The following is a 22,214-nucleotide window of genomic DNA, read 5'->3' as shown; positions in this document are numbered from 1 at the left end:
AAGAGGCCATCCTTTTGGTAACAGAGAAGGCAAAGGAATTCCAGATTGTAGTGGGCCCATAGGTTGAATTACCTTGTTGACAGCTCTTAAATCTGTCACCATTCTCCATTTACCAGATTTCTTTTTTACAACAAACACAGGAGAATTCCAAGGGCTGGTTGATTCTTCAATACGGTGACCATCTAGTTGCTCTTGCACCAGCTGTTCCAATGCCTGTAGTTTATCTTCAGCTAGAGGCCACTGTTTGATCCATATTGGCTTCTCAGTTAGCCATTTTAAAGGTAGGGCCGTTGGTACCTCTAAAGGTTTGGTATTTGCTGTATGTTCTTGTACAGCCTGAATGGCTGCTGACCTTTTCCCATAATACCTCATCATATCCTTCCCAGAATTATGAGTTCCTGGAACTACAGGAAAGTTAATCTGGGTATTCCATTGCTGTAGCAGGTCACGGCCCCATAAATTTATGGCAATATTGGCTATATATGGCCTTAGTCTTCCTATTTGCCCTTCGGGCCCTATGCATTCAACCCATTTTGTGCTTTGTTTTACACGAGATAGGGTTCCTATTCCCAGGAACTGAACATCTACCTCTTGAAGAGGCCAATTCGGATGCCAAGATTCTGGAGTAATGATACTTACATCCGCACCTGTGTCTAATAAGCCTTCAATAAAAGTGCCATTTATACAGACTCTTAGCTTTGGTCTTTGATCATTAATAGAAGTCTGCCAAAATACACATTTACTCTGTCCTACTGGGTTTTTTGACTCATCCTCCATGCGCAATCCATCATTTAGACCAGTATTACTTTTTACAGCAGAAATTGGAGCTTTTAATTTTCTTGGTGAGGCACGTTCTCCACTGTGACTGGGAATGACTGGGCCACTGTTGGTTTGGGGGCCTGCGAGAGGCCCCTCAAGGAGTTTCCCGATGGTATCGGGTTGCCTTGTCTGTCTGTTGGTGGCCTGCATTCATTGGACCAATGTCGACCTTTACCGCATCTCCTACATATACCTGAAGGCTGAGGTCTCCTATTTTTGTCATTCCCAGAGGAGATAATATTCCTAGAAATTTTGTGCCTGCAATCCCTTTTCAGATGTCCTAATTTACCACAATTAAAACACCTGGCAGTTTGATGTCTCCTCATTGCTTTGGAAATCGCTTCTCCTACCCAAGATTCATCATTATAGCTAAACGTCTCAACATTCCTCGTATGCTGAATCCATTCATCCATAGGTGCTGATCTAGACTTTAAGTTATCTTTTTGCATTCTATGTTTGCATTCTCAAAAGCTAGAGATTCCAGAAGTATTCGTCTAGCTTCTGGGTCTGTTACCCCTATGTCCAGAGCCTTAATTAATCTTTGCAAAAAGTCAATAAAGGGTTCTCTCTGTCCCTGCCTAATTCTGGTATATGATTCAACCCTTTTTGCTGGATCTTGTATCCTATTCCAAGCATTTAAAGCTGCTTGGTGACATAGACACAGTACTTCATTCATCATAAAGAGCTTGGACCTGTGGATCAGCATATTCTCCTGCACCAAGAATTTGATCTTGGGAAACCTCGACACCCTTTGCTCTTTCTTGCTGTTCCATATGTTTGGATTCTTCTTTGAAATAAATTCCAAACATCAAGGAAGGTCCATTATCTAAAACTGCAGACACTAACTGATGGAAATCATGGGGGGTAGCTCTAGCATTAGAAGCCCAAGTCCTTATCATTTCCTTTACATATGTAGCGTGCAAGCCAAAATTAACAATAGCTTGCTTAATTTCTTTCAGATCATTCATTGCTATTGGTGTCCATCTAGCTTCTCTGACTCCCTTTGAGCCTTTAGAAGTTGATGCTTTGTCAGAATTAAGTATAGGGTATGCCGCTAAAACCCTGGGTAAGCCAGTTCTAATAGCTGGTGTTGGCATTGTATCCTGTCCTTGTACCTTCTTACTCTGTTCACCAGCTCCAATAATTTCTTCAATCATTTCAAGTCTTTTTATTATTGTCTTTATTATTGTCTCTTTTGAATCCTGAATCTCCTGACCTGCATGAGTTTCTAGTAAAGATTGTATGGTTCTTAGGAGTGCCATATTCTTCCTAAATGATAGAATATTCAAAAGAATACTGAAACCTAGTAACCAGTAAATTAAGTTATCCCCATAGTCATATAAACCTTGCATGATATATAACCCATTGTATTGGCAACCAGAACAGTAAAATTCGCGTTGGAAACGAAAACTGCCATATTACCTATTATCCAGCAGGTGGCGCTGTTGCCAAGTCGCGACGAAAACAGGGTCCTCTTTCAGTGTCCGCCTAGTATTTGTTAAAAACTGGGAAATGCAAGTTGCTCAACAAAGTAAATGTAATTAAATCAATTCCGTACACAGAACCATAAACCCAGAATCCAGGGGTAGAGAAGAGTAACCTGGAAGCCGCTTATGCCTCCACTTGACAGAGTCACCCTGAGGGGTTGCAGCTTTCAGCAACCGGCAACCGCATGCTCTGGTTCGCGCCACTTAAGAGCTGTACTTGCAAGGGAGATTTAAAAACGACTCAGAAAAGAGCAAACCACGCGGGCAGAGACTACGCAGGCCTGTGGAGTTTAAATCCACATGGGGAGGCAGATGATAGGGTGCGTAGGGACTTGAAGTCAATCTGAGGTGTCTAAAGGGAAAATATAAATAACTGCACAAGAAAAACTGCTGGCTCCATGCACAAGGCACAGGCCGCGGCTGAGGAAGGGAGGGGCTCGAGCCAAGCTGAACTGGCGGCTGGCAGCTGAGCGGGGGGGGGGGGGGGGGGGGGGGGGGGGGGGGGGGGGGGGGGGCAAGTGAAGGCATTAGTCACAAACAATGCCACACCAGTTTGGAATTATGATTAATTAGGTGGTATTTATTTAAAGGAGAAAAAACTTACAGATCACTGTCTCAGACAACAGCCCTCTGCGCAATCAGGAAGGAGTCTAGTCGCTGGAAACAGAGCAGGAAGCGAAGAGAGCGAAAAGGGAAGTAGCTGCTTTTTTAAAGGGAGAGAGACCACGCCCCAATGGGCTGGTATCTCAGCGGCTATAGGCTGGAGGAGGAGAAGGACCTCCTGCAACAGTCCCCTTCCCCTTCTGGAGTCTCTACATTAACAAGGGCTGGTCCATCATGTGAAAGACAAATCCAGTAACACTGGCTGTTACTCAGCCACTTGCAGAGCTGCATTCCTAGCTCTCATCCTGGACGGCACACCAGCCCAGCATAACATCCTATGGTGGCACATGAGTCCGAGAAACCCATTTTCCTGGGAAGGGCTTCATGTCTGCACATGTGCCTGAGAGCTGAGACACCTGACTGCACTCATGGGCTCATCACATCAGTCTGCATGCCGTTAGCAAGCGGACCAACATGGCATTCAGTACCTTCTAGGCCCATCTTGCAAATGGCTGAAGGATAAAGAATATACAAGAAGTGGAATTCTGGTGGGAAAGCACTTCAAAACACACACCAACATATAACTTACATAATACTGTTACAAAATCTTGGCTTTTCACTAACCAGTCTGGATGCTCACCTTCCTAGACCTGGATGGAGGGGGGAGGACCTTGGACTTCCCACAGGGCAGGGAACCCTGATGGCTCTTTGGACTGGAGAGGGAGGGGGAGAGGAGTGGGGGGGAGAGTGAAAGGGGGAGGGAAATGGGAGCTGGGAGGAGGTGGAATTTTTTTTCAATAAAAAATAAAAAAAAATTTTTGGCTTTTCAAATTAAAATGACCAGTGTCGAAATGTTTCCTACATTTGATATGATTAAAGGGATTTTCACGTATAACAAGGAATAGCATGAGCTGAGCGAGCCAAAGCAAAGCACGGCTTTGGAAGTGGGGGGGGGGCATGGGAGGGCTATATATCACAAAAACAGGCAGAAATGACACTTTCTGGGAAAGAGTGAGCTGCAGTCGGAGAGAGGGGTCAGTATATGTTCCGTAACTATAGGACAAGGGTAAGGCAAACTGCAGGTTCAGGAAAGATTCTGAGAACAAAACCCAAACCTGAGCAGTCTAGGAAAGGGTGGTAAGCTGGAATAACAGCAAAGCCAGGATTGAAATAATACCCTGGAACTGATGATCCATTTACAGAAGTAACTGAGGGGCAACCAACATGTCTCAGTTTCAGCTTTTCCCAAGCAGATGCTGGAGTGATTAAGAGACTGACGTCGCAGGACTCTGGAATGCACGTGTGGTTTGAGCAGGATGAAGAGAGGCCCACGGAAGCACTGCACATTTGTGTTGTCTTCTGGGTTTGGTCATGATGGGTCAAGTTGGCCTGTGTCTAATCTCTGTCATGTACTTTAGTCGCCAAATGGGATTTAATCATTGTTTTATCAGTGAGAAGGACAATGAGAAGGTCAGTTGGGAGGTCAGTTATAAGTGCTTACTCATAACACAATTGAAAAATATGAAAGAGAAATCATGCTGTTTATTACTTAAGTGCTCCAGAAAATAAGGCAGTCACTATAGTTAGCAAGTCTTATTATGAACCATAAGTTACTTGGTTTCTACCAGCAAAAAAATGCCACAGGACAACACTTAAGAGTCCTTTGAAAGTTCTGTATATTGTACCTTTGTTAAAAACAAGTGCACTCTTGCAATTCTATTCCTGAGTGAAATGCAAAGAGCTCAGGTATACAGACACAAACGTGTCCACACATGTTCACAGTGGCTATACCCTCAACAGCTTAAGTGCTACAGAGTCTGGACTAGTCTACACTGAAAATGGAGTACTAAGCAGGTACAGAAAGGATACAGACCAAATGTGGGTGAGGGGCGGCAGAGATGGCGCAGTAGTTAAGAGCACTTGCTGCTCTCACAGATCTCAGTTTAGTTCCCAGCACCCATGTTGTGTGGCTCCTGGGGATCTGACATTCCCTCTGGGATTTTACTCCAGCTCCTGGGGATCTGACAATCCCTCTGGGATTTTACTCACATATGTGTGTGCATGTGCATACGCATGGGGTGTGGGTGGACGCATACTCTTAAAAATAAATCTGAGTGCAGATGAACCTAGAAAACATGCTATGTGAAAGAAGCCAGACGCATTATATGGCACAATATTTCACTTCTAAGAGATATCCAGAACAGGCGATTCTAGAGACAGCATGTAGACCTGGGAGCAGCTGCAGATGGTGCTGGGTGTTCTTTGGAGGTGACGAAATTTCTTTGAGCCCACACTGTAGCAATCATTGTATAACATGACGATTGTACAAAACATTACTGAATTGTTTCCTTTAAAATGATTAATTTCATGTTAAGTGAATATCACCTTAACACATTTTTTTTTTTTACATTTTTTTGTTTCTTTTTTTTTAAACAGGGTTTCTCTGTGTAATCCTGAGTCCTGGCTGCCCTGGAACTTGCTCTGTATACCAGGCTGGCCTTGAACTCACAGAGATCCACCTGCCTCTTCCTCCTGAGTGCTGGGATTAAAGGTGCACATCACCACACTGGCCAACACTTTTTTTTTTGTTTGTTTGTAAATAGAGGATCAGTTAGGAACACAAAAGAACTGATTCCTCAGGATCACATCTCCAATTTCCGACCTCCTGGTTTGTCCCCACCCCACCTACACAACCCCATCACTAAAATAGTTGTGTTTCTTATTTACTGTGACACTGACTTCTGTCCCCTCCCCGAGGGCACACGAGACAGAACATGTGACTGGCTTCAGCTCCTAAGGAAAGGGAGGTGCTGCCACATTTCAGAAGGAACTGTCGGAGGATTTTCTATGGAATCCTCTGATTATCCTGGAGTAAATGGTTTCATCTCATTTTATGAATCTTACAGTCTGTCCCCCCCCCCAAAAAAAACAACCATTTTTTGCATTTTATTAATTTACGGTGTGTGTGTGTGTCAGTGGGGAGCCATGGTGTGAATGTGGAGATCAGAAGGGTAGTGGAAGTCAGTTGCCTCCTACCAAGGTGTCCTTTACCAAGGAGCCTTCTGCAGTCCTTGTGCTTATTTTTGAATTGATATTGGTGTTGTAGGAATAAAAAAGAAAATGTAATGTTGTTGTTGTGAAGGGTAAAGGAGACTAAAAAGGACAGGCTGTGATCAGAGGTGTGAAGCCCACACAGGTTATGGTGGATCCAGATTGTTCTCCTTGCTGCTCACACTGAGTGTGAAATCCACTGTGGAACCTACCAGTCCTCAGATGCTTTGGAGCCACCAAAGGTCACGTGGTCTCAACTGTATTTTTAAGGTCTAATTTGCTCAAAATAAAATAAGGTTCTTCAGGTAATTTTTAAAATGTAATGCAAAGGGATGAAAACAAAACGAAACCAACAAAACAAAACAAAACAAAAACCACCAAAACAGAACCCAGTGGCAGCATGCCCTGGAAGGCGTGCTGCTTGTACTGATTGAGCACACTTGCATCTCCACTTCCTACCTACAAGGAAGGCAACTGCAGGGGGCGCCCCAGACCCAGGGCTCAGCCACAAGCAGGAACAAACAGCATTTGCACCAGAATTTTTATGACGCTTTTCTGATTAAAACAGGAGTAACAATATGACATTAACTAAAATGCTGCACAGATTAGTATCCAAAGAAAGCTCTTCAGTGCTGCAGTGCAGTACCCTCTGCTGCATCCTTACAAGTGCACTGCTAGGGAGGGTGGGAAGTCCCATGGTGCAGCATCTTCTAACAGCACTTAAAGAGCCCACTGCAGCCAAGCGGAAATGCTACTCCAGGTCCTGCTGCTTTCTTGCACTCCTCTGTGGTACCAGGGCAGGAAGACAATGTTTTCATTACACAGCCCTGGAAATTTACGGGAGCTTTGAGAACTCTCTGGTTGGCTGCTACTTCTGTTGTCATGGAAACAGACTGCTAAAAATGGGGCATGTTCCTTTAAACTGAGCCTACCTTCACTCAGATTCTTCACCCCCTTTTGCAGAGTTGGAAGGAATGTCTGCTTGTCCAGCTATGGCCATGTGATTGATACTCTGCTGGTGGTGGAAGGGCAGAGATCACACTAGCCATGGCAGAATTCCAGAAAGACATGCACACTGTCTCACTTGGTGAAAAGGCAGTAGGAAAGCCGACCGCAGCGTCTATGCAGGCTCAGCACTCTAATAGACACCAAACGAGCAGACATAACAATGCACTCGCCTGAGGAGCGAGAGAGCGGAAAGTTACAACATTTGATTTCCCCCAATCATGAGGCTCTTCATGTGAAGACGTCTTATCTACATGGCTCCAAGGAACAGGATGCTTATTTTTCTTGCTTTGGGGATAATGAAAAGTCAACACTCCTGTGCTATACTAGAAGCACAGTGGAGGTGTCTTACGGTGGGCTCCAGGTAAACCTTCTTTTACCTCTTAGCCTTCTGCAATGCAAAAGTGTGCAGTTGTCTAAAAACTTATAGCACAAACATCTAAGGTGGGTGCTCTAAACAACAACAACAACAACAACAACAACAACAACAACAACCAGAAACTAAACAGAAAAACAGAAACATCGTTTCTATTTACTTCCCTAGCACAGCCAGTGCAACCCACTCTGGAAAGGCAGCCTCACCTGGGCTTCTCTCATTTGGTGGGTGAGGAATGTGGTGAAATAATCTAGCAGGATTAATGTCCTTAAAAGAAAGATACTACAGAGCAGAAAGCCCTGTCTCATATTATGTAACCATATAAATGCATGCACTTACATATATGTAGACTCATGTATCTATCCATGTCCATATGTGTGCAATGTTCATCAGAGCATAAAGACAATTGAACACTGTTATGATCTGTGTTATTCTAACAGCACAGCAACTATGCATAATGATCCAGGTAGTGGCTGTACTTGAGTCACCCAGCTGTCCTTTACACAACAGTTCATTACAATGGCAGGGTGTGCACAAGGAGAAAGATTGTTGACTGGTGTTTAGATTGTAAGACGGACTATCGACTGGCAGTGATCTTCCATTAAAACAAATAAGAAAAAGTGCAATTTGCACCAATGAACAAGGATGCTAAAATCTGCCATGTAGATGCAAAGTGAATTCACATTACCTAAAAGGAAGGTTCATCACTCGGAAATAGTAGACAGCTAGGAAACTGCCTGCCTCTTTGTTCTTCTGTGTCAGCAGTCTAGAAACCAGTCTGGTTGTGCCCCCAAGTTAAAAGAGAAGCAAAGTAGGGTTGGTTCCCCGTGCTGTCCCACCACTGAGGACTTCCTGCACAGCAGGCCCTACAGGGAGCTTCTCTGTCATCACCCAGCAACCTTCCCAGGAGAGCCACGAGGTGGACACAGATACTTATTTTTTTTCAGAGAAATTAAGTACATATCTATTCTCATATGTAAACTAGTAAGAAACAGAAGAAGAATTAAGGCATTTCCACAAGTAATTGTGTTTTAAAAAAATTAACTCATTAAAAAATGTTAACCGAATTACATGGCATTGAGCTTTTCTTGTAGAACCAACTTCCCTCAGCAGTGCTGCTGACCACACTGACTGTATGCAAGGGAAGGCTTGCTAATCGGAAGTCCAGCTCTCTAGGCTTCCAGCCTCCAGGGTGTGGAAACAGTGGCTACTGTGGAAGACACAAACTCTAAGCTGAGCCCTCCTCACCATTCAGCTCCTGCTCAAAACCAACAGCCTTCGAAAGCCACCATTAGGAAATATCTGAAAACCCAAAGCTGTGAACACTATTCTTAAGACTTTTCAATGAGACTGGTGTTCCAGTAACCATCACGTTACCATGGTGAGGTGACATCTGCAGGTCCACACGGGTACTTTCCTGGGACTCACCAAATCACAGAGGGGTGAGTCTGATGGGATTCTCCTTTTTTAGGTGAAGGGATCAAGGCAACCCCAGAAGCCTGTGCACAAATATCTCTGCTGACCCACCTCAGGAGATGACATCCTGCCCTGCATCAGGGTAAACTCAGCTCTTTCCCCGAGACTCTCGAGTCCAGAAGGAGTGGATTTATAAGAATAATGCTGATGGATATTGGACAATGGTGGTCCAAATAAGGGTGGAGAGGGTGGGCTAGACAGGGCCTGGCAGCAGTGTCTGCTGTCTGGAGTGAAACTGGAGGAGGGGAGGGAGACTGTGCTGTGGTGGCTTAGACCAGGGCCAACACAGGCCTCCTGGAGAAGTTCTGGAGTCAGGGCAGGCCCTAGACACTGTGGGATTGGGTTTACTCCCCTATAGGGGAATAAATCTATGTATAGCAGACTGCTACCAGAGGCACTGAGCAGTGTGCACAGCTGAACAGGTCTGCACTTCACCATGATGGCTCTTGCTAGCAGGGGTGCAGGACTGTTGGAAGTGGAGTGAGGTCAACTCTTCCACATGAGCAGATCCCTTGGGAGGCTGGGCCACAGTGCTGCGATTCTGTGCCCGAGAGAATGCATTTCTGAGAAAGGATGGAACAGACTTGGTGACTCACTCTCATGGCTACTCTTGGTGTGAGCACTGGTTGAAGAGAGGTGATGTGCATTGAGATGGGAAAGCCTGAAGGAATATGTGTGGTATAAGAAATAAGATGCCTGGGAAGAACATCGAGATAGGTGACCATAAGCATCTGAAAAGGGGCTGGCTCACTTGGACCAAAGCACATGTAGTTTTCTTCTGGTGTCTTTGTGTGTGTGTGTGTGTGTGTGCGCGTGTGTATTTACATGTGTTTGGACTTTTATATTGTCATCTTAGCTTCCCAATTTTCAGCCTATATAAGCTTTTAGAATGCCATGGCTATGGAGGGTTACAACATTTACCACAGTCCTATGTAGAAAGCACTTCCTTTTTGTTAAATGACATAATTTTCAGCCGGGTGGTGGTGATGCACACCTTTAATCCCAGCACTTAGGAGGCAGAGGAAAAGGCAGACAGATCTCTATGAGTTCGAGGCCAGCCTGGTCTACAAAGTGAGTTCCAAGACAGCTACGGCTACACAGAGGAACCCTGTCTCAAAAAACCAAAACGAAAATCAAAAACCATGATTTTCAATAAAAATCAGACTATATAGCTTCATCTCAAAAGCAGCATACACCCATTTGAAAATAGTGAATCATGCCTGAGAAAGGGACTTTTCTTCTTTCACATGCTAAGTCACTTGAATATGAAACTGCATCTTTTCAAATTTACTTATTAAACATTAATTTAATAATAACTCACATGTATGGTACTTTCAGTTGGTTGAATGAAGACAGAAAACAAGTGAAAATTCCCAGAGAAATCAAAACAGGTACTGTAAAATTCATGTCCTTGAGCTACACATGGAGCATATTCAAGTGACTTATCATATTCGTCTTGTCTAAACTGGCCATTTACTTGCGTGTGTCTCTCACTAGGGCTCAAGATCCTTAGCAATCCATTATGTATCCCGGCTTAAGCGAAAGACTACCAGCTGAAGCAGAGCAGAAGAGGGAGGGCCAGTGAGAGAAAGTGCTGATAGTACTTCTGTCTGGAACAGGAATGAACATGGGATCATGCTCCGCCTTGGTGATCTGTGTTTGCCCTCACACCCCCTGCAGTGCCTTTCCGACACTGGGTTAACTGAGTCCGCATGACTGATTTATATCCACTGCTTGTTTAAAGTAGGGTGGGTGGGTACAATACTCCTGAAATACAGTTGCGGGGCTGGGGCTAGAGCTCAGTCCCAGAATGCTTGTCTGGCACGGACAGGCCCTACGTTCAGGTCCCACACTGCACAGAAAGAGGAAGAAACGTCTGTGGAGTGATATCATTTCTGTGGGGTGCAGGACTTGAGGTTAAGTACAAACAGGATAGATGACTGTGTCCCCAAGAACCATTAAGATCATGATGTCAGGACAGATGTTCAACACAGTGGTCTCTGGTGAAATGTCAGTGACTCCAGGAAGTTACTGGGGGTGTGCAGAGGAGGACCAAGTATTTTCAGAGCCTCACTGAGTCCAGGCTCATGGATCCTCCTGCTTCAACGCCCCAAGCGCTAGGACTTTAGGACTGGTGTGATTAACTTTCTTTAGGGAAGGAATCAGGGAGTACATGTTAAGAGGCTTTGGCCTGCAAAGCTGAAGAACAGAAGGCCCAGGTCGCGCTGTCTGGGCAGACTTGCTGTGACTGTGTCCTAAGGCAGTGCTTTAAAAATTTTTTTTTAATTAACCCTCTGCCCCATTTTTGAGAAGGTTTCCATGCTGTCCAGGTCGGTCCTTCTGCCTCAGCCTGGGGGCGGCTGGGACTGCAAGTGTAAGCCGCTGCACTGGCTGACAGATAAACACCCGCAGGATGTCAGGACTTCATTTCTGCCACAAAAAAAGCTAAGTGCTTTTGCAAAGTTATTTATCTTGCTTATTTTCTCTTTCTGGGTTGGATTCCCTAGAATATCTCAGACAAATATTCTTTCTTTCCTTAAGCAAATCTAATGTTCCAGCACGGCACTGCCTGTTCCCTCGGCAAACCATCACAAACTCACACTTCACCTAGCAGTTCCCTCAGCTCGGAAACCCCTCCTCACCTCAGTACCAAAGGGTGAGACCAGTGAAAGGGCCCAGACACTGGAACGCTGTCAAAGGACAGCTGCCTTGGGATACGTCAGCTCCTGGCTGGGTCTGCTGAGTGAGATGCAGAGGGGTCGTGAAGGCACTTTCAGCCAAATACACAATCCAGCTTTCTTTCTTGGGCATTTTATCTCCAACAGCAAAGAGTTCTTCATCTCAAATTCTACTTTTCCCTTTTTACTACAAGTACTACCACTTTGCCTTTGATGAATACAGTCTATCATTCATTTCAATGGCAACTCAGGAAGAGGCTTATCTGAATTAAATAAAGAACCTCAGCTTATTGGCTATTCCTGGAAATTCCTATGAACACTTCTTTTGTTGTCATGCTGCAGAACTAAGTAAATTTAAGCTCATGTGTTCTGCGCATAATTAGAAAACGTTCAAAGCCCTTGTAGGTGAGGTAGATGGTAAGATTCTCCACTGCTTTCACACAGGGAACCGGTATAAGGGAATGCTCTATTTTGACTCTGTTCAGGGAATTCATGACGATTGCTGCTTCTCACTCAGAGCAGAAAGGAGCAAAATTCTCCAGCTACACACCCTGACTGGGACTTACCAAAATGTTCCCACAACAGTAAGCATTAGCAAAGTGTGGTGCTATCTTCTGCTGTTCAACTGATTCCCTCGTATCTACAGCAACTACCAATGGGGAACTTTTCCCTTGGCCTGGGGGCGTGATTCACTGGTAGAACACTTACTAACCATGTATCCCCTGGATGAGATGGAGGTACAGCTTTAACTGTTCCACATGATACTAAACTTGTTGGTGTATTGCAAAAATTCTATAAAGTTGTATGTGCGCGCGTACGTGTGTGTGTGTGTGTGTGTGCGTGTGTGCGTGCATACATGTGTGTGATGGCATGAGTATAGAGGTCAGAAGACAGCCTGTGGGAGTCAGTTCTCTTCCACTACATGGGTCCCAGGGATTGAACTCATGTAGTCAGTCTCAGAGGCAAGCACTTTTACCCACTGAACCATCTTGCTTTCCCAATATAAACAAACAAAAATCCTTATATCCTTGATTATTTGCTTACAAAATCTGAACCCCACCCCCAGTAGCCCAATATTAATTTCAGCCAATTAGCACTGTCAACAGTTTGGAAAAGACTTCTAGCCCTTACAGCAGACACAAGTCCACAATACCAGAGGGACTAGGCTGGTGGCCCTGTCACTAGAATCAGATGAGCCATTCATTGCCTAGAAACTTATGATCTGATAATGGAGGTGTGTAAAGAGTTTATAGGTTGGGTCTTCAAAGACACAAATGCAGCCTTCTTAATAATGAGTAGAAAAATCCAACAGTGTTGAAGTGAAAATCATAACTACCTTCAATAAGTGCCTCTTAACACACAAAGATAAACTATTAGGCATTATTAATAATCATTTATAGATTCACCTCTTTTGCCAAAACAGCAAGGGATCCACTTAGATTTGAAGCATTTTCAGAAGTCAGTCTTAGACATCCAGTAACTCTCTCAAGAAGTACTGCAACTGATGCACAGGAGGAGAGTACCTGGTTCCCAGGTCACGAATGGCGAATACACAGCCGTCACCTTATTATGAACCCATAGCTGGTACTGGGGCTCACTGACTTTCAGGGTTCAGTTCTTCATAGGAACAAGTTATTTTCATATGACCCAAAAAAAGGAGTTTTCAAAAAAAAATCATTTTTCTGTTCCGACTAAATTCAGGTCTGAGGAAGCAGATTACCCTTGATTTGATATTTGGCTGTATCACTTGACTCTCATCCCCTACTATTGAAAATCAGTGGGAAAACATGATCCGATAAGTAAGCATGTCAAAACCCTATTCCATGCAATTCCAGTGAGATGTGAATTTCACTATCAGTCATTTCTGTGGACTCTCTTGAAACACAAGGTTCTCTCCTCTACCTCTTTATGAGGTACATTTCTGAAAACACAGGCCACTTCTTTATGAGAAAAAAATATGTTGGCTCTTAAACTTTAAGTTTTGCATAGAAGCAAAGGGTTTACAGGGGATGAGCGTGAGCATGGCACCGACACTGCCTCAGTCTCCTGTGTACATGCAAGGACGTGGAGACTGCTCCTCTTTGTTGTACAGAGCAGTGAACACACCCAGGGTCACAAAAGTGATGCTGCACTGGGCGCGAACCTAAAGACCTGTCACCCCACAGACCATCTCTGCTCTTCCAATGCTGCACTGTTTACTGCATTGCATAACCCCCAGGATTGCCATGGAGATTTTAATTATGTAATCAATCAGTCACGATCCTTCTACCATGTACACACGTATGCATGCATCTATGTATGCATGGTGCTGGGAACTGAACCTGCGACTTTCCTATACTAGGCACATGCCCATACCTGCAGTCCCCTTCCTCATGTTTTTGATCCTTGCATCCTAAGCTCCTTAAGCCACATTCAACAATTCTGATATCTTTTTATTTCTCCAATTTGCCTGATCTTACAAGCACACAAAGTGTTTTTTAAATAGATGACATTAAAAGGAAATGACACTTAAATGTCTTAAATGATGCAAAGCGAATTCTTAAACTGTTTATCAATGCATGCTTTAAAACTTTAAGCCTTCCTCCCCCTCCATGAGTCTCCATGTGTCCTAAAAACTCACTTGGCACTGGCTTCTTAACATTCTGCAGTAGCACATGTCGAACGTAAGCAGAACACACCTATTGTTCAGTTCTTAGCAACAGTTACTGATATTTATTTCACTGTATATTATCTGTGGTGACCTAGATGTTTGTTCTACCCAATGCCACAGGCAGTTCAACTCCCAAGTCCCGACACCACATTTTCACCCTTAACCATCTGAGAGAAAAGGTGGAAGCAGCACCCAGTGCTGCTCAGGGCAATGAGGTCTCCCACAGACTGGCTCTCTGTAGGAGGAACAGAAACTGGAGAGAACAGGAGGGGTCTGCAGACAGAACTGAGAGCAAGGAGAACAGAAAGCCTCCCAGAGAGGACCAGAAAACCAGTTTTAAAGCTGAGTGGGCATTAGGATGAGCAGCACTGAGGTCTCGGATGGAGGAAAAGCTGTTCTTTTCGGACCCTGGCTTCCTCTCCATAGCCCTGCTGTGCTCTCAGCTCTAAGAGGAGAGTGCCTCAAACAGGAGCAGCACTTCCCAGACCCCTAGCCATCTCCTTGATCAGTGCAGCGCTCACTGACAATGAGAACCAACAGTAGCATGCTCAAGCTTATTTGTTTGCTTAAAAAAAAAAAATCAAACTAGGCAAAGTGCTTTTTAAGGCAAAAATGCTTATAATGCACACACAGTTGATTCATCATTTCAGGACTCAAGTAAGAAAGAGCCAGCTACCTTTCTGTTGCTAAACAACAAAAAGCCAACATGCTAATCAGTAACAATTAATTTTCCTGGAATTACGTGATTGTAAACACAAAGCAATGTTCTGATTAATAATGAAAAGGAAATGGCCTCTCGCAAAACCATAGGGATTTTTTTTGGGGGGGGGAAGAACCTCCAAACTGGGGAAAATGAACAAACAAATCAAGACAAACTTAACTGAAACAGATTCCTAATGCCCATTGCAAACCACTCCAGTCGCTGTCTGTCAGTGCCCGCTCTCTGAAGGCAGCTGTCACCACACAGAACTGGACAGTGCAAGGGTCACAGTGAACAGACAACAGACACACGGATGGTAAGCAGACAGACGTGGTAGGCAGACCGGCATGCCAGCTGCCAAGGTGACAGGAATATGAGCATGGCCATCCTGCCCGTGTCCAGAGACAGACTGACCTTCCTTGAGACTCTTCTGGTTGGTCCCCTCAAGGCATTCCTTTTCTTTGAAAGGCTCGAAATCCTCAGCAGTTAGAATCTCTGGGAAGCCCTGTTGCTGCTTCTTGGAGCTATCGATCATGGTGAGAGGCTTCTGGAGACAAGCAGCATCCAGTGGGAGAGAAGCTTGCTTTTCAGGAAGCAGAAAGCACACAATCCTCCGGTCCTGCTCCCTCCTCACAGTACACTAACCACGGGGCAATCAGGTCTCTAAGTGGCAGAAGGCAGCCATTCTCCTAGAGTTCCCAGCTTGACCTGCAGACACACTCTAGCGAGTGGGAGCCCTTAACTCTCTTCCACATTGGGAGGAGGCAGAGCCTGCGAGGCACGACTCTTAAGATCCCACCCCCTTTCCCAGCCATCCTCTTTCCCTTTGCCTTTCCAGCTTCCCCCACGCACCACTCCGTGCTTGATCTGTAGCTAGATGGTTCCAATCATCTGACGAGCACTGAGTCAAACAGTTAAAAATAAAACCTCTAGCTGTTATAGAGAAACCTCTGCTGCTAGCAGGAAGATGGAATGCTGCCTACAGTCTCTTCCAGGCTCTCTAAGCAAAGCCTCGGGCAGTGCAACACTTTAAACCGGCCGGACAAACACGTGTGTTACTCATGAAATTCTCTAGCTACACAACCAAGCCGCAAGGGCACCCAAAGAAAGCCGACGTCACACCGAATAAGCATGCTACCAGCACATCACTCCCATGCTCCCTGGAGGAGAGAGAGTCAAGGCTTTGTGCCAGGAAGGCACTGCAAACACAGTTGCTTCCCTGGCCATTGAGAGCCCAGCAGAGCAGCAGTTTGTCTTTGTGCCGCTAGTCGGCATAGAGAGCTAAAATCACCAGGTTTTTTTTTTTTTTTTTCTTTTTAAAGGAGAATAGTCCTCCCAAGTACAAAGCAATGCCACCAATATCGTAGACTTCCTAACAGATTCAACCAGTGAAGGGCTGGAGTTTCATTTCACAACAGGAACACCTTCCCTGCAAGGCACAGGCTGTTGCCAATACATGCAAGGGGCATTCTGGCAGGAAATGTCTACAACGGAAACTCCTGCAATGTGGAAACGTCTGCATCCATACACACCAAATACACACCAGCAGACCCGATACTCTCATTTTAAGAGTTCAAACCATGTGCCATCAAATGACGGGCAGTGGCCCATGGAGCTGAGTCCATAAGGAATCTATTGCCTGAGTTTTTAACGTGTGCACAGTCAAGGGCAGGGCTAAGCTGGAAGAAACCATGAGAAAATGGCTGGCAACCCTGTCCCAGCTGATGAGGCAACACTAATGGAAGATATATATAAAAGCCTCTAAAGGAAGCACATTTCTAAGAGAAAATGTAGATATATTTTAGTTACACACGCAGCATGGCCCTTTGTGGACTGAAGAAAGGTTTACATCTTGTGCCCAGAAGCGTCTCTTCCTGCTTACACAGAAGGGTCTGGAGGAAGCACCCTATCCTCTGCCCCTGGTTCCAAGGCTAGCATGCACTCCGTGCATACTGTCATGCAGAGATCGCCATCTCCCCATTTCTGGAGGACAGGATTACACAACACGACATGCTTTTTGCCAACTGAGACTCCTTGTGCAGTAACAGAAGCCGCCCGGGGCAGTCTAAAAACCTCAGCACACACGGAGGCGTCTATCAAACTGCGCACAGCCCTCAATCAAATCTTCTGCTACTGTCCCGTCCCTGGACCCATTTTCCAGATAAAATATTCCTGTCCTTCCAAATGAGAAACAAGGAGTTACTGCTGTTTAGTTGGGCTTACTGGTGTTTTGTACATATGATTACATGCTACCCCAGGAGTTCAGCTGACCTCTACGGTGACAGGAATGCCACAGAAATTGACGGATCAAGGCCAGGCTCATAAGCAGGCTTGGAATTGAACCAAACTTGCAGTTATCCAAAGCCAAAAGTCTTTTTTTTACCACACTGCACTGCCTGTTTTCTTCTAGAATAGTCCCTAGTTCTAGGCTTTAGCTAGAGACAGCTTTAAAAGCAGAACTCATCCTCCCTCTCTGCTCTTGGTGAGAGATCACAATACACTGATTTATAAAAGCATTTTAAATTTTTATGAAGCAGCACCACTTTATTTAGTGCCCACTATGTGCCAAGTCTAAGTGATTTATTTGTTTGCTTATTTATCAATCAGTTAGCCCATTGGTATTCTTATGAATTCAATATTACCAACCCAATTTACAGAGAAGAAAACTGAGGCCTAGGAAAACCAAATACTTTGTTAAAGACAGCCTATCTCACAAGCAGAAGTCAAGACTCCCATATAATAAGCTCGGCTCTAGGGCTTACATTTTATAGTACTCTGCACAAAGAACACTGAAGACAATGGCCAGGCATGTGCTTTCCTAGGGGGCTGCGCAAATGTTTTCAGTCTATAGGTTCAAAAACTGAGCATATTTCAAGCTGTGTTCACCACTTTAAAATGTAAAACACTGTAAAAGGCTCTTTGAAGGATCCTCTGCAGCCACACTGTCTCTGTGCAAGTATCAACACTCCAACACCCCGACAATGTCCACTGCAGGGTTATGCTAACGTCTCAGAAAACAATTTTTCTAGTAATGGGTGCAATCTAAAAATTTTGTTTTGCTATTTCTCAAAACATCTGAAATAGTTTCAAATTCACAGAGCACTTCCCCAAACTCTCTGTGATCATTTCTGATACAATACCTCATTAAGAATGCTGGTGTGCAAGTTCCTAGGGGTCAGAGATGGCTCAGAAGTTGAGAGCATTGGCTGCTCTTCCAGAGGTCCTGAGTTCAATTCCCAGCACCCACATGGTGGCTCACAACCATCTATAATGAGATCTGGTGCTCTTCTGGCATGCAGACACACGCAGACAGAACATTGTACACATAATAAATAAAGAAAAGAAAAGCATGCTGGTGTGTATGTTCCTTGTTGTAATATGAACGGCAGGGAAGCATTCCCAGCACCCCGGCCGCCTGCCCGGCTAGCTTATGCCCGAAATAACAACACACAAACTGTATTCATTTAATCACTGCTTGGCCCATTTCTATCTAGCCTCTTCTAGGCTAATTCTCACATATTAATTTAGCCCATTTCTATTTATCTGTGTAGTGCCCCTAGGTGCGCTTACCGGGAAGATTCTAGCCTATGTCCATCCTGGGTCGGAGCTTCATCACGTGCATCTGCCTGGGAGCTGGGAGCATGGTGTCTCTCTGAGGTGTCTGCTCCCGAGAGGAGAGCTGTGGAGTCTGAGCTCACTTCCTCTTCCTCCCAGCGTTCTGTTCTGTTTACTCCTCCCACCTATCTTCTAACCAATGAGGGCCAAGCAGTTTCTTTTTATTTAACCAATGACCTTCCTCCATCATTTCCCCTTTTTCGGTTTAAACAACAAAAAAGAGCTTTAACTTTAACATAGCAAAATTACATATAACGAAACAGTTATCAAGTAAAAGTTACAATAATCTTTATCATAACTAAGGAAAACTATAACTATAACTAACTATTCTTAACTCCATCAAAGACTCCAGAAAGATACAATACTACCTAAGCAAACAAGAAAAAAGCAACTTTTAAAACTCTAGAAATGACAGAGACATCTCGCTGCCTGGACAGTCACCCAAAGTTCCTCTGTACCGTTGGGGCATCCATCTTCAGCCTTCAGGCCCATGGTATCCAGCAGACATTTCCATAAAGCAGGAAAATTCAAAGGCAGTTCAGTCACTATCTGCTGTGTCCTGCAGAATGTCTCGCAGACTCTTTCATGAATCAGGAACCCCGAAAGATCATCTCACCTTAGGCAAGTTCAGTAGTCCTCTCTCTGCGGGTTCTCTGTGTCCAGTTTATGCAATAGTCCAGGCAAGAGCAGTTTCTTGCCCAAATGGCTATCAAACTCCATAAGGTGCCTCTTCGATGCCCATCTTCCTCTTGAAGTAGATTGGTGCTGCCAGGAGCAGAGTGTCTCATTGTCATGAAAAGTCCTAAGTTATTAAAACATTTAAAATGCCATATTCTATAATCTTTGAAAAATATGAAGAATGCCTATCTAAAATATATCTACACACATCTAGAAAATATTAACTAACATGACTACAAACTTGACTATTATTTGTGATTATCCATCAACAACCTATATTTCCTAATTATACATTACATTTTAATAATGAACTACACAATCACAATACCTTAATCAATATCAGAAATACATATACATATAACAAAATTGACCGTAAATCTCTATCAATAAAGCAAAATCTATACTAATGCAAATTATTCATACCTATATCATATCCCCCTTTAAATGTAAAAGAACATTTATAAACATTTTTTGGGAATATGGGCGCAGTTATGTCTCTCCAAACTGCTTCCTGCTGAATGGGGGCGTCGTTAATTAGGTCTTTCATGGTATAACCTGTGTGCTAGTTTCATCTCAGTTGGCAGTTGAGCGAAGCAATTTTCTGAAGGGGTTCACACCAACCCCTCAGGAGGGCGTGGTCCATCATACCATATCGGGATAAATGCAATCCACAAGGTCTGATCCTCTGTGAAAACAAAAGAAGAATCTCTTTTCCAAAGTATTATATCCTTAGATCCAAATTCAAAATATCTATGTTGGATTAGTTCAGCAGCATTTATAAACAAATATCTTTTAGTAGCTTTTGCTCTTTCCTCAGCATTCAAACAATTCAAAGAGAGCATAATAGCATACAGTATCAAAATTCTCTGTTTATTTTCCATCTTTGTACACCTTTGTTTTAACCTCTATTTCATTTCTTTTTACTTCTATTTTATATTCTCTGTATATCTTTGACCTGGAATAACTCTGTGGACCAGGCTGTCCTCGAACTCTCAGAGATCCGCCTGTCTCTGCCTCCCAGGCATTGGGATTAAAGGTGTACACTACTACACCTTGAACTCACAGAGATCTGTTTGTCTCTGCCTTCTAGGCACTGGGATTAAAGGTGTGTGCTACCATACCTTGAAGTCACAGAGGTCAATCTCCCTCTGCCTCCCAAGTGTTGGGATTAAAGGTGTGTACTACCACACACAACAACTCTCTTCCTTTTTTTGTTTTGTTTTTTACTTTAAGAACTTCAACTTTTAGTCTGCATATATTTTTAATACACTGTAAACCATTTAAAAATTTTCTTTGTCTTTGAATCTCTCTTTACTGTATATCTCTCTTTTTCTGACCACATGAGTCTTTAATTTACCAAGCAATATCAGTAGGACTAAAGCCGTGGCTTTGCCAGCTAGATCCAGTCCATTCCTTAGCTTTCCAACCTCGTGGCTGAGGTACTGGCTGTAGCCATGTTTACTGCCACAACTCTATGGCATTTCAAGGTCCCTGCCAGCAAGCGAGCTTCAGCAGCCTGTGCTTGCAAACCGCACGAACCGCCTGCGTAAAAGAGTCAGAGTTTGCCCTGGCAGGACAGCCCAGAAAGCTGGCATTTTTAAATAGCGCAGTTTTTTTCCTGCTATGGCTGAAAACCGAAAAGCATGCGTTCAGTTTTTCGTCAACACCATTTAAGTGTTTCGTGGCAGGACCTCTTAATGAGCTGCAGGGTTTTGCATCTAAAGCTGAGTCAGGAAGCTTCTCTTAGATGAGAGTGCTTGCTTGCCTCTAGCAAGCAGAGTGCCACAAATGCTTTAAAGCCAGAGTTCACGCTGGCAGCACAGCCCCAAGAAGCTGCACTTTAAAATGACAAAGCGTTTTTTTCTGCTGCTGTTGTTGAATCAGGAAATCTCTCTACAGCACGCCACCAACAAACAGCAAAAATCTGTGTTAAACTCTCTCTCCCTTATTTTTAAGCCTTCTCAGGTTTTTTAAGTGGGTTTAGTCCATCACGTCGGGCGCCATGATGGAGGAAGGTCATTGGTTAAATAAAAAGAAACTGCTTGGCCCTCATTGGTTAGAAGATAGGTGGGAGGAGTAAACAGAACAGAACGCTGGGAGGAAGAGGAAGTGAGCTCAGACTCCACAGCTCTCCTCTCGGGAGCAGACGCCTCAGAGAGACACCATGCTCCCAGCTCCCAGGCAGATGCACGTGATGAAGCTCCGACCCAGGATGGACATAGGCTAGAATCTTCCCGGTAAGCGCACCTAGGGGCACTACACAGATAAATAGAAATGGGCTAAATTAATATGTGAGAATTAGCCTAGAAGAGGCTAGATAGAAATGGGCCAAGCAGTGATTAAATGAATACAGTTTGTGTGTTGTTATTTCGGGCATAAGCTAGCCAGGCAGCCGGGGTGCTGGGGATGCAGCCCCGCCGCCCTTATTACTACAGTTCCTAGACACAGTACACCTTCTGACTGAACCACAGCATAAGGACCAGTACTGAGAGATCAAGGCTGATCAATCCACAAATCCCATCCAAGTTCAAAACTGTCCAGATAGCAAAGGGTCCAAAGCAGGGCCCCACGTGACTCAGCTATTAAGTCTCTTCAGGTGTCCTCAGTCTGGAGCAGTCCCTTGGTCTCTCTTTTCTCTGGCTGAATTGTAAGGGCCGCAGGTACGCACAGAAGAGCCTGAGGTTTGGGTTTGGGTGCTGTGTCACTGAGATAAGACTGGGGCGATGCAGTGTGGCAAGGAAGATCATTCTCTCTGTACTTACAGTGTATGTCCTGATAACTGATTTTAAACAAAACATACTCTTAAGTCCTAAGTGTATTCAGCACTGCCCCAGTCTGCAGGGCACCACAGTGGCACAGCACCATGGCGTGTCATCACTCCTGGTAATCCTGGGCTGACTGCAAGTGGCGGTGCTCGGCCGCTGCCTAACTCTGCACAAGAGAACTGGACCATGTATCTCAGGAAAAGACAAACATTCAAAGCATGCTTTCTACTCTCTATGTGTGGCTCTTACACCGTGTACATCTGGAAACTCATACGTAGAATCATAAATTGGTGACCGTCTATATTAGAGGT

The 22,214-nt window shown here is 44.4% G+C and overlaps 1 protein-coding gene across 6 annotated transcripts in view; it reads right to left on the bottom strand.

Moving 5' to 3' along the window:
- Positions 1-22,214, bottom strand: part of Mrtfb (myocardin related transcription factor B) — a 165,959-nt gene that overhangs the window by 54,258 nt on the left and 89,487 nt on the right. The window contains exon 1 of one of the 6 annotated variants that reach the window (XM_041676527.1): positions 15,260-15,783. The exons of the other annotated variants lie outside the window; for them this stretch is intronic. Coding sequence (XP_041532461.1) covers positions 15,260-15,380 — 121 coding nt within the window. The 5' untranslated portion in view covers positions 15,381-15,783. Of the gene's footprint in view, positions 1-15,259; positions 15,784-22,214 lie in introns of those variants that run through there. 6 annotated transcript variants of the gene reach the window in all.

Source organism: Microtus oregoni, unplaced genomic scaffold, assembly GCF_018167655.1.
Source record: "Microtus oregoni isolate MIOR12 unplaced genomic scaffold, Mior012 000027F_ref0000203, whole genome shotgun sequence".
Taxonomy (NCBI): Eukaryota; Metazoa; Chordata; class Mammalia; order Rodentia; family Cricetidae; genus Microtus; species Microtus oregoni.
The sequence above is the reverse complement of the archived record's forward strand: the minus strand, read 5'-3'. Positions and strand labels throughout refer to the sequence as shown.